The following is a 24,307-nucleotide window of genomic DNA, read 5'->3' on the forward strand; positions in this document are numbered from 1 at the left end:
GTCTTTACTCAGTATGGACCTTATGGGTCCTTATAAATAAACTGTAATGCGCTTTATTATATCAACTCTTTTGTCTAGGTCTTTGTATATCCGGTGAAGTAGTATAATTGTAAAACACACATCGACATACTTTTTCTGGTATCTAGATCAACTGTTTCGGGAAGGATGACAAGCTGTAAGTGTTTAGTGCCCTGTAACCTGATTATATTCGCACATGGTTTAGCCAGCACTCAAATTTTCCTATTTTCTATTAATAGTAACATCATTACAACTTCCGGAACACGTCAATCGCGTTTTGTCATAACTTGATAGTTAGATTGTGATATTTTTAGATGTTTTGTAATTACCGTTTTTGGAATACATATTAGTTTCTATGCTTTTAAAAAACTTCTGCCAATTATTCCAACAATCTCTTTAAATTCGGTAGGTTTTATTAGATTATTTCTTTATTTTATTAAACGTTGATCAATATGTTTCAGTTTATTGAGCTGATGTGTGTTTTTGTTGCTCACATGACATTTAGTAAACAAACATAAATATTGATGCTGCAGCTTATGTCTTTCTCTCCACTCTGTTTTCAGTGACGTGGCTGCTTTGATGTAATTGCTTCCATATCATTCAACACATGAACTTTGACCCCTCCAATAAGCAAAACATGGCGGGGCCCCAAACAGCGATTTTAGATTTGCTGTTTGATCAATCAGATGGCGTGCTTGTGAAAGAGAATATTCCAGACCTTCATTCGTTAGATTTCGTAAGTGACTGAAGTGATACATTTTCGATGCAGCTGTATGCCTACAAGCATGCATTATGTGTTGTGACAGCTGTTGTTGACGTGTTCTTAATCATCCGGTTTTTGCACTCTGGTGTTCATGGTTGCGATTAAAATCATTAATGGTTGCTATTTTTAGAATTTATGATTGTTTATTGTAAGATATCACACACATGTAACATTTTTAACAGGTGGCATGCCAAAATTCTATGCTATTGCATCTTTAATAAAGTAATGCAGGCATTTATGTCTGAAATATTTTATTGTTTACAAAATGGATATGGATATTTTTGCTGTGTTGAACACATGTGATTATTCAATAAAAGATGTGGATTCTGACTGGAATACAATGGTAGTGTACTCTTAAGATGTTGTATTTGTTATGTTTTTAAATATGCCTAGTGGATGCTGCCATAGTGGCATCATGATGCTGATCAGAAAAGCTTACAAATTTAATAATCTCTTTTTCATAATTCTGTTACTCAAATGCATTTTGTGATGGAGTTATTCCTGTTTCATGGTATGTGAACTTTTCTTCTCAATGTAACATTATACAAGAATTTTTTATAATGCTTGCAAGTATTTAATATTTTCAGTTTATTCCCCTGTGCATGTGCAATGAACTTACATTAGCAAAATTGCACAGCTTTCATTGCACATGATATATTTCAAGAACTTCTTAATTTCAATACCATTTTATGAACTTGAGACATGATTATAACATTCTTATGCTTATTAAATTGACATTGTTTAAACACCCACAAATGTTTGTTTCAGTCTGCGTTGGGGTTAACGTTAGATGGATTTGATGACATGTTTGTTGAAGATCTGCTTGGCATGCCAGAAAAACCCTCTTCACCAAACATCACAGCTTTTAAAGATCATGATTATGTGATGCAAGCGACGAAATCACCAGCAGGAAGTGACAGCGGTGTCTCGGTAGATTCAGACGGCCTTTCACACATCTTTGATTTGACCACTTCTTGCAGCAGCGTGTCACAGATGATCCCTCATGTGGGCTCGCATTATGGTGAACACAGCCCATGTTCTGCAAGCGATACACTGTCAACTAGCCCTGAGGATATGGCTATGGATGCTTTAGATCTGGAAAACTTTGATTTTGGGGATGTGAACTTTGACACTATTGAACCCAGTGATTTGATTGATGATGACCAGAATGTTCATGTACTAGACAACAATGTTTCCATTGATTTAGGTAACTTCAAATGTCAATATTACGTTGCAGATAAAAAGACTTATTTATATTCTCAAATAATACAATATTGAATTAATATATTTTAAAGCTAAAAATTCTCCTGCCATACTGAAAGAGTATTAAACTCTGTTTCTTCCATATTATATATAAAATGCTTGGATAACATTTCATTATTGAAATCCATCAAATATTCAGACTATTCTTTATGACCAGATATCACAAGACCTGTTTCGTAACATATTTCAGAATCACACTCAGACCTGATGACATTTAGCACGAAAACGAATACTGCAATATCCCCAGACGGCATCCACACAAAAACGATCAAAATAATTAAAGTATCAAATAACTCAGATACCCTGCCTTTCACTATGAAAGATGTGTCTACTGGAACAAAATTGAGCGGCTCATTTCCAGAATTGAGATTGACAGATGAGGAGAGGGACTTATTGGCCAAGGAAGGTGTGGACATACCCACTGACATGCCTCTAACCAAAGAAGAAGAACGGGCTTTGAAATCTGTCAGAAGGAAAATCAGAAATAAGGTTTGAGAATTGTACCTGTTTACTTTTTGAGTGTGGTCAGTGTATTTGTGCAGACAGGAATACACGTGTACGAAGGTCATAATAATTCACAAATGGTTTGTTATGTTGAATCCCTGTAACTATTATAAAGGGTATGATTATAAGTGTTTGTTCTGCAGTGTAGGCATATTTTTTGTTATGTAAAATCAGGAAAAATGTTGATTCAAGCTTAACATTTTTAGAAAAGACAAGTTTGTTTTGGGCTTAAAATTAGACTTAGTGTAACTATGTATAACAACGAGAAAACAAACATGATATATTGAAAGCATAAACATTAATTGTGCAGACCATGACTGTAAATTACATATTATGCAGGTATCAGCAAAGGAAAGCAGAAAGCGAAAAATGGATTATGTGGATGGTTTGGAGAAGCGAGTGAAGAAATGTACCCAGGAAAACCAAAGTCTGCAAAAGAAAGTGGAAACATTGGAGAAACAGAATGTGTAAGCATTCATGTCTTAAAAAGAACAACTGTTCACTTCTTAAATTTTGTCAACATTAGGATACATTTTGTTAACCTTTGAACATTGGCTCTAAAATGAAAGTGCTTCCACCTACAACTTTGAAACTTCATATGTAGATGCACCTTGATGAGTTCTACACGCAACACCCATTCTGGGGTCACAAGGTCAAAGGTCAAGGTCACAGTGACCTCTAAAAAAAAAAAATCTGACAAGCTTTCATTTATTCAAAACTGCACCCCCAGCCTAGCGTTGGCACCCATTATGCGGTGCTCTTGTTTTATTTATTTATCAAGGATTTGATATGGAACAGAATTCTTCTGATGCAAGAATTTTCGAATTTTATCACTTTTGACAAGTTATCTCTTTTTGAATAATTGTGATGAAAATTTTACCAAAAAAGGGAAATTCAAAAGTATATACTGTATCTATATCATCCTTTTTTAGCTCGACTATTATATATGAAATATATATAGTGGAGCTATCCTACTCACCCCGGCGTTAGCGTCTGCGTTCAGATGTTAAAGTTTTCGTACTACCCCAAATATTTTCTTTGTCCCTTGACATATTGCTTTCATATTTTGTATACTTGTTAACCAACATGACCCCAACCTATAAACAAGAGCAGACAACTCTTTCAAGCATTTTGTCATAATTATGGCCCCTTTTCCACTTAGAATATGCAGCAAATGTTAAAGTTTTCGTACTACCCCATTTATTTTCATTGTCCCTAGACATATTGCTTTTTTATTTTGCATACTTGTTTAACAACATCACCCCAACCTATAAACAAGAGCAGACAACTCTATCAATCATTTTGTCATAATTATTGCCCCTTTTATACTTAGAATATGCATATTATTGATAAATCTATATTAAAGTTTGCGTACTACCCCAAATATTTCCTATATCCTTTGACATATTGCTTTTATATGTTGCATACTTGTTTACCAACATGACCTCAACCTATAAACAAGAGCAGACCACTGTATCAAGCATTTTGACTTAATTATGGCCCCTTTTACACTTAGATAATTGAACATTTTAGTTAAATTGCCATAACTTCTTTATTTATGATCACATTTTATTATTACTTTGACAAAACAACACTTACCTGAATACCACAATGGATTCCACCCAAACAATACCCCACGCCCCTACTAGAATCCCTTCCCCCCCCCCAACCTCACCCACCCCCCCCAAATTTTTTTTATTTTATCTTTTTTAAACATCATCTAATAAATTACCCCACCCCACATTATACCCCCTTCTCACCCCCCCCACATTTTTTTTTTAAACATCATCTAATAAATTACCACAACCCACATTATACCCCCCTCTCAACCCCCCCCCCCCACCCACCCCACTCCCCCCCCCCCCAATTTTTTTTTAATTTTTTTCCTTTTTTATTTTTGAAAGATCGTCTAATAAATTATTGAATGTGAACAATTTTCCCATGATGGCTTACGTTATACTGTCAAGCACTCGAATAGTCAAGCGCGCTGTCCTCTGACAGCTCTTGCTATGGGACTTTTTGCACAATATTTAACTAAAATAGTTTATTGGCAGTAGTCAAATACAAAATATTTTTAGTCATTATGCCCCCCTTCGAAGAAGAGGGGGTATATTGCTTTGCACATGTTGGTCGGTCGGTCTGTCGGTCCGTCCACCAGGTGGTTTCCGGATTATAACTCAAGAACGCTTGGGGCTAGGATCATGAAACTTCATAGGTACATTGATCATGACTTTCAGATGACCCCTATTGATTTTGAGGTCACTAGGTCAAAGGTCAAGGTAACGGTGACCCGAAATAGTAAAATGGTTTCTGGATGATAACTCAAGAATGCATACGCCTAGGATCATGACACTCTATGGGTAGATTGATCATGACTCGCAGATGACCCCTATTGATTTTGAGGTCACTAGGTCAAAGGTCAAGGTCACGGTGACCCGAAATAGTAAAATGGTTTCCAGATGATAACTCAAGAACGCATACGCCTAGGATCATGAAACTTCATGGGTAGATCGATAATGACTCGCAGATGACCCCTATTGATTTTGAGGTCACTAGGTCAAAGGTCAAGGTCACGGTGACCCGAAATAGTAAAATGGTATTTGGATGATAACTGAAGAACGCATACGCCTAGGATCATGAAATTTCATAGGTAGATTGATCATGACTCGCAGATGACCCCTATTGATTTTGAGGTCACAATGTCAAAGGTCAAGGTCACGGTGACCCGAATAGATAAATGATGGTTTCCGGATGATAACTTAAGAACGCTTGGGGCTAGGATCATGAAACTTCATAGGTACATTGATCATGACTTGCAGATGACCCCTATTGATTTTGAGGTCACTAGGTCAAAGGTCAAGGTCACGGTGACCCGATATAGTAAAATGGTTTCCGGATGATAACTCAAGAATGCATACGCCTAGGATCTTGAAACTTCATGGGTAGATTGATCATGACTCGCAGATGACCCCTATTGATTTTGAGGTCACTAGGTCAAAGGTCAAGGTCACGGTGACCTGAAATAGTAAAATGGTTTCCAGATGATAACTCAAGAACGCAGACGCCTAGGATCATGAAACTTCATGGGTAGATCGATAATGACTCGCAGATGACCCCTATTGATTTTGAGGTCACTAGGTCAAGGTCATGGTGACCCGAAATAGTAAAATGGTTTTTGGATGATAACTCAAGAACGCATACGCCTAGGATCATGAAATTTCATAGGTAGATTGATCATGACTCGCAGATGACCCCTATTGATTTTGAGGTCACAAGGTCAAAGGTCAAGGTCACGGTGACCCGAAATAGTAAAATGATTTTTGGATGATAACTCAAGAACGCTTTTGACTAGGATCATGACACTTCATAGGTACATTGATCGTGACTCGCAGATGACCCCTATTGATTTTCAGGTCACTAGGTCAAAGGTCAAGGTCACAGTGACAAAAATAGTATTCACACAATGGCTGCCACTACAACGGACAGCCCATATGGGGGGCATGCATGTTTTACAAATAGCCCTTGTTTATAGCATACATTAATTGTGACAGGCAAGGAAACAACACATATACATGTTCATGATACTTGATAAACACTATAAGTTGACATTCAAAGTGTTAGAATTAAGAAATATCTTAACAATAGCAAAAAAAAATCAATTAAAGAAGACAAGGAAGAGATTATTCAGAAAGAGCATTTTGTCTCTGTGAAATAGTTTCTTTAAGATATTTAAATAACCTGAAATCGTCTTAATGTTTTTATGACATTACACAAAAATCCAGAAATGGATTACAAAGGACTTTCAAAGCATTTCAAACAATCAAAGTTTGATTTCAAAAAAGGGTCATAAGACTCGTATTATTCTAAAAATCCTGGTTTTATCCTTTATGATGGTAACATATATTATGGGTTTTCCAAAGAAAAAGTTATGGTGGCTATTAAAGCAAGTGTCATAAAAAATGTGTTACAATTAAACTTCTTATTAACCTGCTTTGAAAAGAATAACAAGATTTTAAAATTGGTATCATCATCATTGGTAATTGTTTGCTTTTTGTAGAACACTGATCAACCAGCTGAAGAAACTGCAGTCTTTGATCACCATCAAGTCAACCAGGACAGCTCAAGCCTCCACCTGTGTTATGGTGCGTGACAGAATAATGTCAACTTGGTTTCATATTTCTGCAGCAGAATTATATTATAATTTTTTTACTTATTTATCACTTATTTTGGCAATGTGATAGGCTGCACTATTTATATCTTGCCCATCACAAAAAACTAAATGACAGTTACTTTGAAATATTTGAAGTCAAGATTTGTATTTAGTTTCCTTGGGCTTTAGTTGACTGTCTATTGGTACATTTATAGAAATTACATACATATTCTGTTTTTTTGCCGAACAATTCTTAAACTTATATTTAAAAAATCTTAAAATTAAGTTTAAGAATAAATAACATACTTTTAATTTGAATATTCAAAAATTCGTTTAATTTTGCATTAAACTTTGCATTGACTGCATCTTTCTATTTCCAACTCCATGTAGAATATTTTAATAAGAATCGCAAGCTTTAACCCATATATATTGAAACACTGGTTTTATTTTTCTTGGTTGTAAGTCTATTATTTACTCTTAAGTCTTTTAAAGGGTTGATGAATACGGGCCCTTATCAACCCTTTTAAACAATTCTCTTAACTAAATTACCATTTAAATCTTGTTCAGGTGTTGCTGTTGTCATTTGCGTTCCTCATTGTACCAAACTTCAACCCATTCCGTGACGGAGACTCTATGGAGGACACAAAAACAATCCCAATACCAGGCAAGTCTCGCAATCTTCTCCATAAATCTGGGAGTGACCTCCTGTCAGGTGACACCGACAATCCTTACGGAATCTCTTCCAAACCAGTTGCATTCTGGGAACAGCCCCAGCAGTCTCCTGTTGTTCAGGATTTCACTGAGGAGATTGTTGAGGAAATGGAGGTGGAAGGAAAAAGCAATGTAGATAAACTTGGTGAAGTTCTTGGTACGCAGGAACAAGTGGTCTATGTGCAGATAGAGAAAACTGTTGAGGAATCTAATGTTACTTACGTCACTGCAGAGGAATATCAGACTGACCATACTTATCAGACACGATCTACTAAAGTGGAGCAGACTGCTGGTGGTACTGAGAATGGGAGGGGACAAAAGAGAAAGCATGATCTCTGAGACTTGTGCTGGGAAATGTTGGACCTATTTTAAATGCTCTTAACTGTGAAGTCTTGTTTACTTTTTGTTCTAGTTTAGATGTAAATGTTCTAGTTGTATCAATCACTGAATGACACTGATAATGAAATCATTTCACAAGAGAATGATTTGTGTGTGATTTTTTATTGTTTTCTGTCTACATTGTTGTAGTGTTACAGTATTAGGTAATTCGGTGCAATCCAGAGAAACTTTTTAAAATGGGAGTTTGTTAATAATCTCCATACATCACATACTTGTTAACTACTAATTTTGTATGCCAATCTCTGGGAAATTGCAAGACAATGCTCAGTCATACCTTTAATGTTCATGGTCACATTTGTTTGTTTTGCCACAGAATAAATCCAAAATGAATTTGACTTATGTAAATTAAATGTATTTGTTTGATAAATTATTACACATTAGCAAGTTTATTGTCATTTACATATAGTGGACTAGTATATTTTTAAGCATACCATTTCTGTTGCATGATTGTGTGACTGTTCATTGAATACCCTTCTTTTTTCCAGTATTTGAGGTTTAGAAACAGTGTTTTTCTAGCCACAGAGCCAATGACTTACTAACTTATTTAAAAAAAAGTTCTCAATTGGTATGGTATTTAAAAAATAAACTTAAGAATTTAATAACAGTGTAGTAAAAAGTTCATAGTAACTAACTGAATAAACTCGAGCAGAGTTTCATGTTCGGTTAGTTTAGGCCTCAAACAAAGTTTCAATTAACTTTTTTATAAAAACTGGCCTCCATTTTGTTGCAACAAAATGCCAATCATAAGGATGATAGTTCAACATTCATTTTGTGTTTAAAATAATAACCATGTATTTGAAGTCATTTCATGTGTTATTGAATGGGTGTGTACAGTCCAGATTTTTTTCAGTTGCATGGTCACATATTTAAAATTTTCAGTCAGTTGATGGTCATTGCATGTATATACATATAACAATTACAACAAAAAGAATATCTTTAATTCTTGCATTCACATCTATGGTGTATACATACATTTCTTTTGCATAATACTGGGCAAATTGAATACGTTCATTGCTTAAAACTTGTGTTAAGACACTACCTTCATAATGATTTTATGAACATATTTTATATCTGTATTTATTACCGCACACGAGTTCATGGGCAATGTAGGTACTTGTATATATTGATTGTTATCTGATATCGTTATCTGCAGCCTGTCACCATTGTTGTTGTCACTTTGTGATGTATGCGATTCTTTTCTAAATAAAATATTTTTATTGTGAATCTGCAGTTTTTCTTTTGTTGAAATTGTTCTGTGCTTTTTGTACATTTTGGTCTACACAATGCAAAATTACAGGGAAAACTTTGAAAATTGTGTACTTTAAATTTTTAGCAAAAGCTACAGATACAGTAGGAACCATGTATGATTTACCTGTAGTCATAAGTAGTCTTTATTACCAAAATTTTAATCCCCAACAATGTGGTTAAAATTATCACAGGCTACACCTAATGTGTGTGTGTAAGTCAATAGTTTATCTCCAGGTCCTCTCAGCGCCTCGGCAACTGTTCTATGTGCGGACCTGCCCCTGTGATCTTTCAGGAGAAATTTTTTATATTGTGCTTAAGTAGGTCAAATTTATCTGACTTCCCCGATATTTGTCAAAGATATAAATTTGATCCAAATAGAGAGGGCTATCTCTTGTTTAAGATGCAATAATAAACGACCATTCCTGCTTCCAAGGTACATGTATGTCTAAGGACCGGAAGTTTTAACATGAGGTTCTGAAAGGCCCAAGTCGCTCACCTGAGATACAAAGGAACTGACCTGTTCTGTGCAGCCAAGATATCATTAGAACAAATGTTCCTACCAAGTTTCATGAAGAGTGAACTATAAATGTAACTTTTAAGAGTGCTAACAAGGTTTCATTATAGCCATATTAGGAAAAATGACCTGCCCACTGGTGGCCATGTTTATCATCAGACCAGAACCATTATTAAACTCATACAAGATATCATTAAAACAAATGTTCTGACCAAGTTTCATGAAGATTGGACAATAAATGTGACTTTTATAGTGTTAACAAGTTTTTACAATAGGACAAATGCCCAGCCCCCCCCTGGCCGCCATGTTTTTCAACCAACCAGAACCATTTTCGAAGTTGTTCAGATTTGAATGGGACAAACCATCCGACCAAGTTTCATGAAGATCGAACAATAAATGTGGCCTCAAGAGTTTTAACAAGGTTTAACTATGCCTCGCCCCCTTGCAGCCATGTTTTTCAAGGAGCAGGAACCAATTTTCGAACTCATCCAAGATATCATTGGGACAAATCATCCAACCAAGTTTTATGATGATAAGACAATAAATGTGGCCTCTAGAGTGTTAACAAGTGTTTTTTTTATAGCAAAATAAAGAAAAAATGCCCCGCCCCCTGGCAGCCATGGTTTTCAACCAACCAGAACCATTTTCGATCTCATACAAGATATCATTAGAACAAATGTTCTGACCAAGTTTCATATATTGGATTATAAATGTGACTATAAGAGTGTTAACACATTTTTACTACAGCCATTAAAGGAAAAATGCCTGGCCCCCAGGCGGCCGTGCTTTTTAACCAACCAGAACCATTTTTTAACTCGTCCAAGATATCATTGGGAAATCTTCTGACTACCTAAGTTTCATTAAGATCGCACAATAAAAGTAGCCTCTAGAGTGTTAATAAGGTTTTACTGTAGCCATATATAGCCATAAAAGGAAAAATGCTCCGCCCCTGGAGGCCATGTTTTTCAACTAACCGGTACCATTTTCGAGCTCGTCATTGGGAAAAATCTTCTGACCACGTTTTATGATGATCGGACAAAAAATGTGGCCTCTAGAGTGTTAACAAAGTTTAACTAAAGACATATAAGGAAAAATCCACTCCATGTTTTTTAACCAACCGGAACCATTTTTGAACTCTTCAAAGATATCAAGATGGACAAAAGGTGACCACAAAAGCTCACCATTGAGCTCCTTGTGCTCAGGTGAGCTAAAAATACACAAATAATTCTACAGGGTGAATAGGTTTTTTATGAATTTTTCAAACTAGTATGAAACATTTTAAAAATCGCGAAACAAAGTGCGATTTTGCAAAGATTAACTCATCCACAAATGTACAGAAACATTAAATAAATATAATATATAATTTTTGTTTTAAAGGACTTAAATTTTTAAGGTGGTCAGAAAGCAATTGTTGTTATTTGAATATGCAATTGTTGTTATTTGAATATGCAATTGTTGTTATTTGAATATGCAATTGTTGTTATTTGAATATGCAATTGTTGTTATTTGAATATGCAATTATTGTTATTTAAATATGCAATTGTTTAGTAATGTGATAATGCAAATGGGGCTACAGACTACCTGCATAAAATTGATCATAGATTGAATCAGAAAAATTAATCCTTTATGACCTAACAGGTATTAAAATAAAAACCCGTATTGAACAAGGGCTGTTTGTAAAACATGCATGCCCCCAAATGGGCTGTCAGTTGTAGTGGCAGTCATTGTGTGAATTTTACTGTTTCAGATCACTGTGACCTTGCCCTTTGACCTAGTCACTCAAAATCTAAAGGAATCGTCTGACAGACATGACCAATACCCCTATGAAGTTTCATGATCCTAGGCCTAAGCATTCTTGAGTCATCATAAGGAAACCATTTTACTGCTTCAAGTCACTGTGACCTTGAACTTTGACCGAGAATACTGAAAATCAATAGGGGTCATCTGTCAGTCATGACCAATGTCCCTATGAGCTTTCCTGATCCCAGGCTTAAGCATACTTGAGTTATCATCCGGAAATAATTTTACTGTTTCGAGTCTCTGTGACCTTGACCTTTGACCTAGTGACCTGAAAATAAATAGGGGTCATCTGCCAGTCATGATGAATGTACCTATGAACATTCCTGATCCCATGTGTTCTTGAGTCATCATCTGGAAAACATTTGGTGGATGGACCGACCGACATGTGCAAAACAATATACCCCCTCTTCTTCAAAGGGGGCATAAATATTCCAAAACATAGCAAGGAACTTAGACAACAAGAAAAATAGATATGTAACAAAGCGGTGTTTTCAATGTTTTAGATATTCATTGAATTTAAATAATTGTACAATCCCATGCTAGGTCTGCATATCAGCTATCAAAACACAAAATGTAAAAACCATACCCCATACAAGCTCAAGCCTTTACGAGATCTTGACCTAATATTCCTCCAATGGAATCACAAGTAAGGTACATACATGTACGTAAGATACCTATAAAAAAAATTATCATAATATCTCCATCCATTTTAATGTTTCTAATTCATTTCTAAGTAATAGTAAATGATACTCATTATAATAAGATGCATCTCATTAAATCAACATTTTTCATGTATTAACATAATAAATTACCTTGCCTTACAAGATTTATATAAAATCTAGTTTGATATATGCTAAGAATAATTAACCAAAGTTCAAGACATATTCACAATTAAGAAATCATTTTAAGATCCATTCATGTAATAAAGAAAACTTGATTCACTTGATATATTAGCAAAATGTACACAGTGCCATACGGCGATATAGATATGCAGACACTGAATGTAAATTATACTTTTTTTCTATCTTAATGAACGAAATATGAGATAATGGCTTAATATAAAACAATTTATTAGCAAAGAATTTACATTAAAGTTAAATCCAATTAGAATTTCCTTATTTTCATTAATTTATTATTCTCTTTCATTGTCATCTTCCGGAGACGTCGCCAGTATCGAGTATCGTCTTCTGTCAGTTCTTCAAGTGGAATAGGTCCTTTCTCAGTCCGCAATTTCCACAGCCAGTCTGGATAGTCTTCATCCTTGCCTAACACTGGGTCCTCCCCTTCCTTAAAGACATTCCCACCACACAGACGGGTACACAGCAGCTCTGCATTGGTCTCCACTTCAAACTTTTTTTTTGCACCTTTTTGGGGAGGTCCTTTTCCAGCAGCTGCAATCAGAAAAACTTGATTGGATTTTTTTCCATGTTTAATGGTGTTTAATTCATACTACAGCTGATGTAAATTATTCAACTCACATACTACAGTGTAACAATTTGTGATAAAAGAACAGCCAGTTGTGACTTAATAATTATGAGACAATACCTGCTCTCACTTGTTATGCTATGGCCATTTAGTGAATTGTTTACCTTTGGGGGAAATGTGGTATAGACCTTCATATGGAAAATATTTCAGTAGAAGAGTTTTCTTTTCTTAGGGAAGCATAATTCGATTTGTTTATGCTTTTTTGAAATAAAATAATAATATTTTACTGTTTTATTTTATATAAATTATACTAACTTTGAGGCACATATTTTGTTAGATGAATTAAGAGCAGTTGGGAATACAAATGTAGTTAAAAAATTATGTTGTCACTATTGTTCCAGTTTTGGTCAAGAGTGCAAAGGAAAGCTCACATTTGGGGAAAAGCCATAACAAAGAACTTAGTTATATTCTCTTCAATCATCAAAAGAAATTATCAAAGATGATTGCACCATTTTTTTACTTCCATGTTGTACTTTATGTTGAAATCAGCAGTTGGACGTTATGAATTACATTGAAACACATTTATTATTCATGTTCCCTCGTTTTAAATACCAGTTACATCTCATGTACATGTATGTATTGTTTCTCTTTTTCTTCCAAAACAAAGAGCAAACCAAGTGCAAAATTGAATTCGACAGCATGGTACATACATGTAAATTACATTCCCTGTTTACTGCTTATACAAATATTTCTTTTAAAATATCATTATTATGAAGTATTCTTAACTCTTTCAGTGCTGGAATCGAATTTTGAAGGCCTTTGCAAACAGTTTGAATCCAGATGAGACACCACAGAACGTGGCGTCTCATCAGAATCCAAACTGTTTGCTATTCTGATAGTATTCTTAGAAAAAAATCGAATAAAATGCTAATTTTAGAAATTCAGCAGACAACATTTTAGCAGACAACAAATTTCCCAGCATGCAAAGGGTTAAAAATGGTTGATAACATTCCATGCAGTTTATTGAGCCAAGAGGACCCTGAGGATCCTGGAATGCACATTGGTTGCACAGTTGTAAAATACTTGCCTTCTTAAGGGCTACATTTGACAACAGAAGTATAATTTCAAGATGTCTTTATTTGTAAGTCTATATTAAACCTATCACCCCAACAAATAGGTGTGGCCAATTCAGACCAAAAAGGCATTTCTTGAACCAACTTAGTACAGGACCACTATCTGATGTTGCATGTTAAAAATTACAACTATTGGCCTTGTCTATTTTAGAAGAAAATTCTGAAGTTCGTTTGCTAATAAAGTATTTAATGAAAAGAGCCATTATATGTCATATTTTTTCCTATGGGACAATTTGAACAAACTTTGTTGAGGGATACTATCTGATGATACGTTCTCAGTGTCAAAACTCTAGGTCTTGTTATTGCAGATAAAGTTGTTTTGCTTGACCATTAACCCTTTGCATGCTGGGAAATTTGTCGTCTGCTAAAATGTCGTCTGCTGAATTTCTAAAATTAGCATTTTCTTCGATTTTTTCAAAGAATACTATCAGAATAGCAAACAGTTTGGATCCAGATGAGACGCCACGTTTTGTGGCGTCTCATCTGGATCCAAACTGTTTGCAAAGGCCTTTAAAATTCGGTTCCCGCACTGAAAGGGTTAAAATGAGTTGTCCCAAGACAGCACATCTCTCTCAATTATTCCACTGCCAGATACTATAATGTACATTTTCTGTCAGTAACCTGATATGAGTGCAAAGACATGTTTAAAGGTCAATATCTGTAGTAGTTTGAAATGAAACCATGCTACAAAACTAGAATTCAACTTTGAACTATCTTATTCAGTTGAATTTTGCTTCGGGCAGAACCAGAAGCACAACGCAGTTCTTATGAATAATAATTATTTTATTAATTAGCGGGTATCAAGCCAGGACTTCCTGCTCTTAGCGATTCAGCAGAAAACAAGAGCTGCATTTGAGAAACACAATGCCCCCTACTCCACTCTGATGCCACACAGAATGATGCTATATCTGGATTGAAAACCTCATGACGAAGTTATTATCCATTGATATTTGACAAGGCCAGCAACTTTATAAAATAAATGGACCAGAAAGAAAACTCAAACTTAATCTGTTACTATGTAGGTAGACATCTGAAAGCATTTCGCCAAAAAAATCCAAAAATGGTTATTATGGAGAAAACTTCTAGAAAATTGTTAAAAGGTTGTTTGTTTACTTTAAAACAATATATTTGATAGAAGGGTAAAAACTATTTAATAATGAAACAAAAATTCCCACCACACACAGCACCACAGTAATACAATTGTATGTGTTTATAGCAGACTAGATGTCCTTCAACAAGGCACAAATAGTGGCTTGTAACCTAACATAAACAAGTGTACCCTATATACAATCTCAGGTGAATTACGTATTTTTTTCTGAGAAATTCACCTTTTTTAGCAGGTACAGCATACTGGGCTACTTGGTTTAGAAATATTGAGCCCTTGAAAACGTATGTGTTTTTAAAATAACACGTTTAGGTAAATGCAACAAAAATCGTCCGGCTAGTGTCATTGTTATTATCGCACCGTTTTGTAAAATACAATTGTTTCGTAAAAACTACAACACTTCAAGGCTATTTACAGGTTAGTTTTAAAGCAACTGGACATTTTGGAATTACAAACAGTGTTTTGCATATTAGTATCATTGATGAACAGGGAGGTGTATAGTTTTAAAAATTTTGAATGAGTTTTTAGGTGTCAGATTAATGAACCATATTTCGTCACAGGGCAAAATTTGATTTGTGCATTTCTTTATAATAGTGGTTGCCAGCCTCAATAGTAGGGCATGGTTTTTGCCTTCAAATGGCAGTGCCGGTAGCTGTCAACCGGTTCATATGCTCTAACGTAATTATTTAGAGTGCACAACCGTATAGAATTTTTTCAATACAGTTTTTTGTAAGTTGTGAAACCACCTTTACAGTCTATGTATAGTTATATATTGGCTTATCGCTCGGTCATGAGTGAAATTTGAGATCAAGATATTGCGAATTCTATATATTTAACTGGATTATACGAAATTATTGGGCATGTGTAACCTTTAAGAACTTCCGTATACGGTCTTAAGGCCTACTTCACTATGTTGACAATTTACCATCAAAATCTCTCTGTATGAAACGGGGCTACCAGATGTCACCGGGACCCAGGGATTAAGGGACGACCGCAATTGGGCTGTTGCACTTGGGTTTAAGGGGTTTAAATGCTTGAAAACCACTCCCGAAACCTGTTCCGAAGACACCGGGAAAGACTACCGGGAACACTCGGTATTGTTTTTCAGTGACATTTTGACATTAATTTGCATCAATCTCAATAATGAACCGGTTCCTGTCGGTGGTTCATCTGTATTTATGGCTATTGTTTACTTTAGCCTTTTACTATTTAAAATGTAAACCGTGTTGTTTTTCCATGCAAGCAATTTTGGACCACACTGCTATCTGCCTTCGCTTTCAATCCCGCCAGGCAGATCTACTCAGGATAACACTACTTTGCCTTATTTACCTGACCGGATATCTTGCTGAGTTCAAGTTAAATCAAGTATTCAGCTGGGCATTACCGGCGATAATGGGCTCTGCTTTCTTTCACCGGGAACGATGTTGTTGTGATAGACCGTGCTCTGAAACATTCAGGGAATAATGTATGAGTGACCTGTTGATTATACGTAACCTAAATGTACATTTATAGGTGGTGTCGAATTAGTCTAAAGGAACCCTATCAATGCTGCATCCAATTGGTTACAAGTCCGGCTGAAGTGACATTATATCAAATAACTGCACAGTATGACTTATTCGGCGTCCCTCAACACTCGCCCGTCGTGTCGAGAGGATCGGTGTCTTATGCAGGTTAGTACGTCTGCGTATTTTCAACGAAATCTATTGTAAAATGATTTCTTTGATATCATGGCACACACTTCTGTCACCAAAATTAGGCAAATTGTTGTTTTTTAACAATTACTGCGCTCTGAAACCACATTTTAGTCGCAATTAAAGCCAGTGTGAACGCAATGTGATAAGGATGGTTACTTATCCGTTGCCAGTAAATAAAGCCACACAGACTATTGAGCGCTTACTGTAATGTAAAAATCCCACTTACCCGATTGTAACCGTATAGCGCCCTGTAAGTGGTCGTAAATGCATGCACTTAACAGGACTTATTAGTTTTCCGTCGAATTACAATTCATTGAGCACCCGGGCCAGACTGACACTTTCCGAAGCCTGTCCGAGATAAGGAACTCGAGCCGGGTATCATAAGTTCCCCGTGTGACAGAAACCATAAAGAATCTGTCTGAGGATGACGTTGAAACGCGTCAGGATTTATAGTGTTTGTTTTCCTCGTCCATGCAAGCAGCCTTTGTTGGAATCAAATGACATCAGAATGTTGCTTCGCCATGCAGATTTATACCTAAATTATGTGCCAAAAAATATATAAAAACCTGAGATATCCTTGTTCAAACTGCTATGATGCATGCAGATAATGCGGGCTTGATGATAGTTTTCACTTCGCATGAAACCATATGTTACATCTGCTATGACTTTGGAATGGAAAGTGATGCCTTGTATTGTGTTTAAGTGCTGTCTGTATGATGTAAAGCAACGGTCGCACTTCTACCTTAATACTTGTCGTGAACACATGCTGATTACGCGCTGACGTTTTCCGTCAACGTCAACTTATAATGAATAAATCTGTGTGTCATGTACTGGAACTTTGTGATCTTTTTTAAAACAGATATACCTCTGGAAAAGTGCTTTATTCAATTTGAAGGGGTTGGGTTCCCTATAGGTTACATTATCCTAAACGGAAGTGGAATTTGGGGGGTTACATGCAGTCGGTTTGCTACTTAGTACATATGATGCAGGTCCTGGTGCATAAGATTTTAAAAATGTATCTGAAATGAAGAGTTTAGGTGTCAGTTTAAGGTACATGTGTAAGTCACAGGGCAAAGGCCTGATTTGTGCATTTCTTTGTATGTTAGTGGTTGCCAGCCTCAATAGTAGGGCATGGTTTTTTGCCTTCAAATGGCAGTGCCGGTAGCTGTCAAAACCGTTCATATGCTCTAAGGTAATTATTTGAGTTACACTACCCGTATAGAATTTTTTCAAATGCAGTTTTTTTTGTAAGTTTATGAAACCACCTTTCCAGTCATGTATAGTTATATATTGGCTTATCGCTCGGTCATGGTGAAATTTGAGATCAAAGATTGCGAATTCTATATATACAAGAAGGAATTAATTGGGCATTTGTAACCTACAATGGTTAGTGTTATATGCAGACGCGCAGAACAGTTTGAATTCAGAAAACAGATTTTGTGCAGATTGTGTATCACGTGATGAACAGTTGGAGGTGTATATTTTGCGGCACTATTAGAATTTGTAATGCAGATTTTAGTGCAATTATTATGATGAACCCTATTCGTCTGCGTCAATAATTTGTCGTAGAATTGTGGTTTATAATAGCGTAAGAAAAAAAGATTGAGTTCTGAATACAGATTTTCAGTGAAGATTGTGTAACTTCTATTTGCATATAGACGTTATATGTAGAACGTGCACAACAGATTGAGTTCTGAATACAGATTTATAGTGCATTGTGTAACTTCTATTTACATGCTTCTATACGATCTTCGCAAGTTTTATACGCGTGGTATAGCGTTGGGGAACAAATGAGCACATATAAATTTGTATCCAGATAACTTTCACATCGTGCTTATACGATTTAATTCTGGATTATCGAGATTGTTGCCTATTGATCTGTGTACATTGAAATGCGCGTATACGGTCTTAAGGCCTACTCTCACTATGATGCCGGTGGAGCCCCGGTGCGTGATCCGGATCTACCGGGATGAACCGGGCTCTACCGGATGAACCGGGGACGATAGGGTGAACGGAGACGACCGGGGACAACTGGGGTCTCCACGCTGCACCGGGTAAGTATTAAAATGTTTAATACCGCGGGAAGAACCGGTAGTTACCGTGAGGACCGGATCGACTCGCGGCGCGGCACCGGTAACAAACAACCGGGACGGCACCGGAACAACCCGGTGCCGGACGGCACCGTTGCTCCACCGGGGGCTATACATACCCGGCAGAGCTACAGCAATGCCCCCGGTTGTCGCCGGTGGTGCCCAGGTGGAGCCCTGGTAAATGCCGGCAGAATCCCGGTATAGCCAGCTCATTGGTATAAAGGAAACCGGCGCTCTGCCGGGACGCCACCGGCACATCGGGGGGTCATTACCGGCGACGACCGCAATTAAACCGAACGGGCGTCGCCGTAGCTCTGCCAGGTCTGTTGCCAGGATAGCCCGTGGCCTGTGAGTCTCGGCGGAGTTACGGTAGACCGGGGCTTTGCCGGAACGCTGCCGGCTTTTACCGGGGCTCCACCTGGGCATTACCGGCGACAACCTGGGCTCTGCCGGGGCTTCACCGGATAAACCGTAGCTTGTTCGGGGTTGACCGGGACTCTGCCACATAGGTTTAATAATGATGAGTATCTGTTGATCTATCCCAGTTAACATTCACATGCGCATATTATCGGTCTTACTTGCATTACAGAGCTAAAGGAACCCAATCAATGTGCATCGAGTCGATATATTAAGGTGGCTTATTCGCTAGTATTATATTAAATAACTAATGACATTATATTTATCTGCGTCATACAATTTTCGCATGTTGAGACGTATTAAAAAGCGTTGTGGAACTTATGAAATTTTATTAATTGCGTATAGACAACGATTACATTACACGTGCGTATACCAGCAAGACTAAGGTTGTTCATGGACCGTTCTACGTAACAACTGAATACATTTTACACTTACTCTTGCATGTTTAATTTAAATAAAAATACTTTATTCGCAATTCAAAGCGTATAAGAATTATATGGATAAGGATTGCATTACTTATTTAATGCCATAAAATAAGATTTCGTGTCGACTGAGCGCAAATGTATATGGAAAAATCCCATACAATCCCCGATTGTAACCGTATACTCGCCCGTGAGTGCTGGTAACGATAGACAATTAACAGCGACAAACAAGATTTCGTAGTTGATTTTTTTTATTTTAAAGTAACTCTCTGTACAAGAATAAATCGTGTGAAATTATTTAAATAATAAAATGCAATATATACAGTATAACAGTAAGAACACACGAACCGGTACTGTAATCAAACATTTTGGACTTACCAAACTTATAATTTAAAGCGATCAATTATTACACCCGGTTGCTATGCTGTTTTCTGTAACTGTCAGGGCTCGAAATTAACACTCGCACACTCGCAAAATGCGAGTGAAAAATGCCGATTGCGAGTTAAGTTTTAAGCCACTAGAATTTTTTTGCAAGTGAAGAATAGTGAACAAAAAGAGTTATATTGCTAAATGCGCTCGATGTTGTGAACGCTTAACCGCAGGTCAATTAATAGAAAGTCCGAATACCCATATGCGGAAGCTCGCACCTTGTATGTAGACTGGTATACTTATAGTACATATATGCGGATTATATTGGTACAAAGAATATGAAACAGTCGATTATCCACACATGTTCACTATAAAGACAAAAACCCTGAACAGTCATGTCATCGAAGCGAAAAATAACTAGTTTCTTTTTGCCCACAGATTGAAATAACAATACCAAATATAAAGAAAAGTTAATCGTGTGAGTTGAGAGAAAAAATCGGAAATTAAATTCTTCCACGAAAAGTCGAAAACAGTGAAAAAGTGGGAAAAGAACTTCATATATAACACCAAAACTTTTGGTTTACATACATACTGTTTTCGTCTATTTGTTTCACTGTTTTTTGGGAGTACATTTTACTGTTTTCGTATATGAAAAAAACTGAATGCAGATTATTTTTATTAAAATTAATTTAATTAAAAAGTATTAACATATATGTTGAAATATCTTTTAACTACTATTCGTTTTTAATCCAGGCATAGGAAAAAGCGATGTTTTCGTCTTAATATTCAATGTTTTCATGTAATAAAACACTGTTTTCAGTAAATTATGCTGTTTTCGCGGAAAACAGTACTGTTTTCCATATCAAGTCATAACGGGAACACATGTGTCAGATAAGTTCTTTTTTAATGCTCTGAGCTTTTATGAGTACATATGGACACCTCCCAGGAATCAGTATTAAGGTTTATAGCTGCGAGTTGGATTATTGCAACTAGTGTCTGGTTCCTTTGAAAACCAGCATTTCTTGTTTCTCTGTGACCAATTATTGTAATAATGCCTTTGTAATCATTCCTACAAACCATTCAAACTTACTCAACATAAATAGAATCAACAGAAAATGTTTTATACTAACTTTACCTCACATATACATGTATAAGATAACTATTTTAAGTAGTATATTATTTATTAGAAAACACTTATATACCTTATTTATTTCCTTGTTGCAGGTTTCCTTTATCTGATCTTATAGAAGGAGTTCTAAAAAAAATATATCACAATACTGGACCATACATTAGAAGACAAAAAGGAGACCATTCCAAAGCATCAAAATGACCCCCACCACAGACCTATGAGCTGACACTTTTTACAACAATGGTTGTCCTATTTGTAGGAGCAATCTTTCTGTTTTTGTGTATTAAATTGGTGCTGAGTGTTATTCAGAAGATAATTGATCTATCTCAGTCTGGAAAAGAAAAAGCACGGAGACTGGAACAGAAAATGAAGAAAGTGAAGATGCCGACCTAAGTAGCAAAAAAGTTAACTAGCGCTTCTTCTAAACATTATTTCAAGGAATTTCCATAAATTGGTGCTCTCGTCAAAAGCACTTCTAAAGCAACCCTGTGTGTTCAACAAAACGTCAAATTATATATAAGCAGTATGATTGAAACCTGAAATGAAAGACACAGTCTGTATATAAAGTTGTTTATTTGATCACCAATGCAAAAAGCGCTTGAATTACTTGCTTATAGATCGTTTGGTATTTAAAGGATAGAAATATGTGTAGACAGGGGACCCTAAAATTTCTGAGATAATTACTGATTTCCTCTGTTCAAGAAATATTGTAAAATAAGTGTGTGTTTTTTGTGTTCAAATTTATGCCTGAAGGGTGAACCATTCCCAATGGAAGCAAGTGGGATGGGGCCTAGAATTTCCAAATTGAAAGTTAAAAAAAAAGTAAATCTCAACATTCAGTTCATTTCCCATCAAGCTATATAAGTAAAGACCTTGGTAAATTTATTCAAATCATTTTTATGCCCCCGGATCGAATGATCAGGGGTATGTTGTTTTTGGCCTGTCTGTCTGTCTGTCTTTCATTCTGTGGAAAACTTAAACTTTGGTTAAACTTTTGCAGTATTGAATAACTTTTGCAATATCGCAGATAGCAGCTTGATATTTGGCATGCATGTGTATCTCATGGAGCTGCACATTTTGAGTGGTGAAAGGTTAAGGTCATCCTTCAAGGTCAAAGGTCAAATATATAGCTTCAAAGCGGCATCAAAACTTTAACCTTGGTCATAACTTTTGCAATATTGAAGATAGTAACTTGATATTTGGCATGCATGTGTATCTCATGAAGCTGCACATTTTGAGTGGTGAATGGTCAAGGTCATCCTTCAAGGTCAAAGGTCAATTTATGGCTTCAAAGCGACGCAATAGGGGTCATTGTGTTTCTGACAAACACATCTCTTGTTAATTTTAATTTAAAAGTATTTGTTAGCAAAAAGACAGGAACACTAATGTCCCAAAATTGAGCTTATTCAACCAGATTTTACCAAATACAAAGCCGCGTCAAAGGGATCCAAATGTAAAATCTTTGTTTCTAACTTGCATACTAAATCACTGAGACAGCCTGCATCATTTATTTGTCATTATCAATTCAATAGACTTGCTCTTAAGACATATCTGCAGTGTGATTATCAAATAAAAGTTCATGAGCAAACACATATAACTGTGACCTGCATTTAAGCTGAAATACTTGCAATGGTAGTAAAAATTTATCAAGTTCTAGTTTAATTACTGTAGCTATCTCTGTTAATACTGCAGTTTTTCCCTTTTAACTGGAACAAAGTCCAGAAATACAAAAATATTTGTTTCTTATTTAACTATTGAACTTCTTTGAATTAAAACTAATGAACATAAACACATTTGATGCTCAGTTACAGGCTGCAGGATCACATAACTCCGTGGGGTTCGCAATTGAAAGTTAATGGATGTTAACACACCGGTATGTGGTGCTTTTCTTCTAAGAACTTTTTAAACAATTTTTCCTTAGAATTTAAACTAATGAATGAACGCCAGTTTTTTATGGCATAAGCTAGTGCATAAACAGTCTCTAAATTATCAGCTCATAAGAACATTATGTTAAAATGAATGTACCGGTATGTCACTTGTTTCTGTGTTCAGTGAAATATATCCGTGTTCTTCCTACACATTTCTAGTTTGGTGAAAAGTGATTCATAAGTATATATATATATATATATATTATATAACTATATATATATATATATATATATATATATATATATACCGGTATATATATATATATATATATATATATACACTTCAACAATTTTCAATTTATTATTACACTACTATTGAATTATGTAAGTAAAACTGTGTCCTGCTATTTTGGTAAGATTACAGTTTTATGCCATAAATGCCAGAAACATAGACATTTTATTGATGTACACAAATAACGAATCATTATCAGAACTAGTTTTTGTGGATTTTACCTCATGGCAAGATGGTTATTTAATGCATCTATCTTTTAACAAAATTATACCAGAATGGTACTTAAACTTTGCTCTATCTAGTTTTATCAATAATTATCAACTCTCTTGTTTCACAAAAAATATTTTTGAGTGTAAAAAGCATGCAGAATCTAATATCATGTATCGGTGAATGGGTGTCAAATACTCAACAAAATACAATACTTTGCAATATATAAAATGCTTGCTTTACAACCTGGTAGTTTTGTTATAAACACACTATTTTTGAGTATACATATGTTTAAAAATAAATTTACTTCAAATGAGTTGCGGCAAGATAATTTTATTTATTATTATTGGTAATATATTTTAGCTTTTATAAGCATGTTATGTTTTTGATACAGTATATAAACATTATTATTATTAATTTTTTTCTATGTCGATGACATATGCCTTAATAACATAATTAAATACAAATATGAAATTGTTTACAAATGTTTTCATTTTATTTTGACATGTTTTTTTGACATTTTATTGTTTTGTTTTTGTAAATATATACAAAATAATAAAGTAGTGAAAATCGCCCAGTAGTTTTATTATTTGAAACATAGATCTTAGTGTCATATTGTATATTGTATATGTACCTTAGTTCAAGAAACAAAGCTATTAATGTCACAAATTACTTCATTCAAATCAGAACAAACTTCTAAATTTATTTGCAACACATAAACAAGTAATTTGGCAACCTTGCATTATGTTCGAACTCATGACTATTGAGGATGCACCCAATCACTGC

At 35.5% G+C, this 24,307-nt stretch overlaps 2 protein-coding genes across 2 annotated transcripts; one reads left to right on the top strand and one right to left on the bottom strand.

Moving 5' to 3' along the window:
- The first annotated feature begins 267 nt into the window (after positions 1-267).
- On the top strand, positions 268-9,032 carry LOC127877063 (cyclic AMP-responsive element-binding protein 3-like protein 3). Its single transcript, XM_052422662.1, has 7 exons — positions 268-423; positions 582-754; positions 1,550-1,988; positions 2,235-2,533; positions 2,888-3,015; positions 6,606-6,690; positions 7,266-9,032. Exons 2-7 carry the CDS (start codon positions 626-628, stop codon positions 7,746-7,748), a joined length of 1,563 nt encoding a protein of 520 aa, XP_052278622.1. The 5' UTR covers positions 268-423; positions 582-625; the 3' UTR covers positions 7,749-9,032.
- Positions 9,033-11,856: 2,824 nt separating this feature from the next.
- LOC127878692 (uncharacterized) lies at positions 11,857-19,030 on the bottom strand. The gene is made up of 4 exons (XM_052425221.1): positions 18,827-19,030; positions 16,418-16,477; positions 15,257-15,341; positions 11,857-12,761 (listed from the first exon to the last, which is right to left on the bottom strand). Exons 1-4 carry the CDS (start codon positions 19,028-19,030, stop codon positions 12,475-12,477), a joined length of 636 nt encoding a protein of 211 aa, XP_052281181.1. The 3' UTR covers positions 11,857-12,474.
- Between the last annotated feature and the right edge of the window lie 5,277 nt (positions 19,031-24,307).

This window comes from Dreissena polymorpha, chromosome 4 (assembly GCF_020536995.1).
Source record: "Dreissena polymorpha isolate Duluth1 chromosome 4, UMN_Dpol_1.0, whole genome shotgun sequence".
NCBI classification, from domain to species: domain Eukaryota; kingdom Metazoa; phylum Mollusca; class Bivalvia; order Myida; family Dreissenidae; genus Dreissena; species Dreissena polymorpha.

Coding starts and splice junctions, on each gene's coding strand:
- LOC127877063 (XM_052422662.1), top strand. CDS start 626: ATGAACTTTGACCCCTCCAATAAGCAAAACATGGCGGGGCCCCAAACA. Junction 755..1,549: donor ACCTTCATTCGTTAGATTTC/GTAAGTGACTGA, acceptor TGTTTGTTTCAG/TCTGCGTTGGGGTTAACGTT. Junction 1,989..2,234: donor CAATGTTTCCATTGATTTAG/GTAACTTCAAAT, acceptor AACATATTTCAG/AATCACACTCAGACCTGATG.
- LOC127878692 (XM_052425221.1), bottom strand. CDS start 19,030: ATGAGCTGGCTATACCGGGATTCTGCCGGCATTTACCAGGGCTCCACC. Junction 16,478..18,826: donor GAGTCGATCCGGTCCTCACG/GTAACTACCGGT, acceptor TGAATGTTTCAG/AGCACGGTCTATCACAACAA. Junction 12,762..15,256: donor TGCTGTACCTGCTAAAAAAG/GTGAATTTCTCA, acceptor TTCTGATTGCAG/CTGCTGGAAAAGGACCTCCC.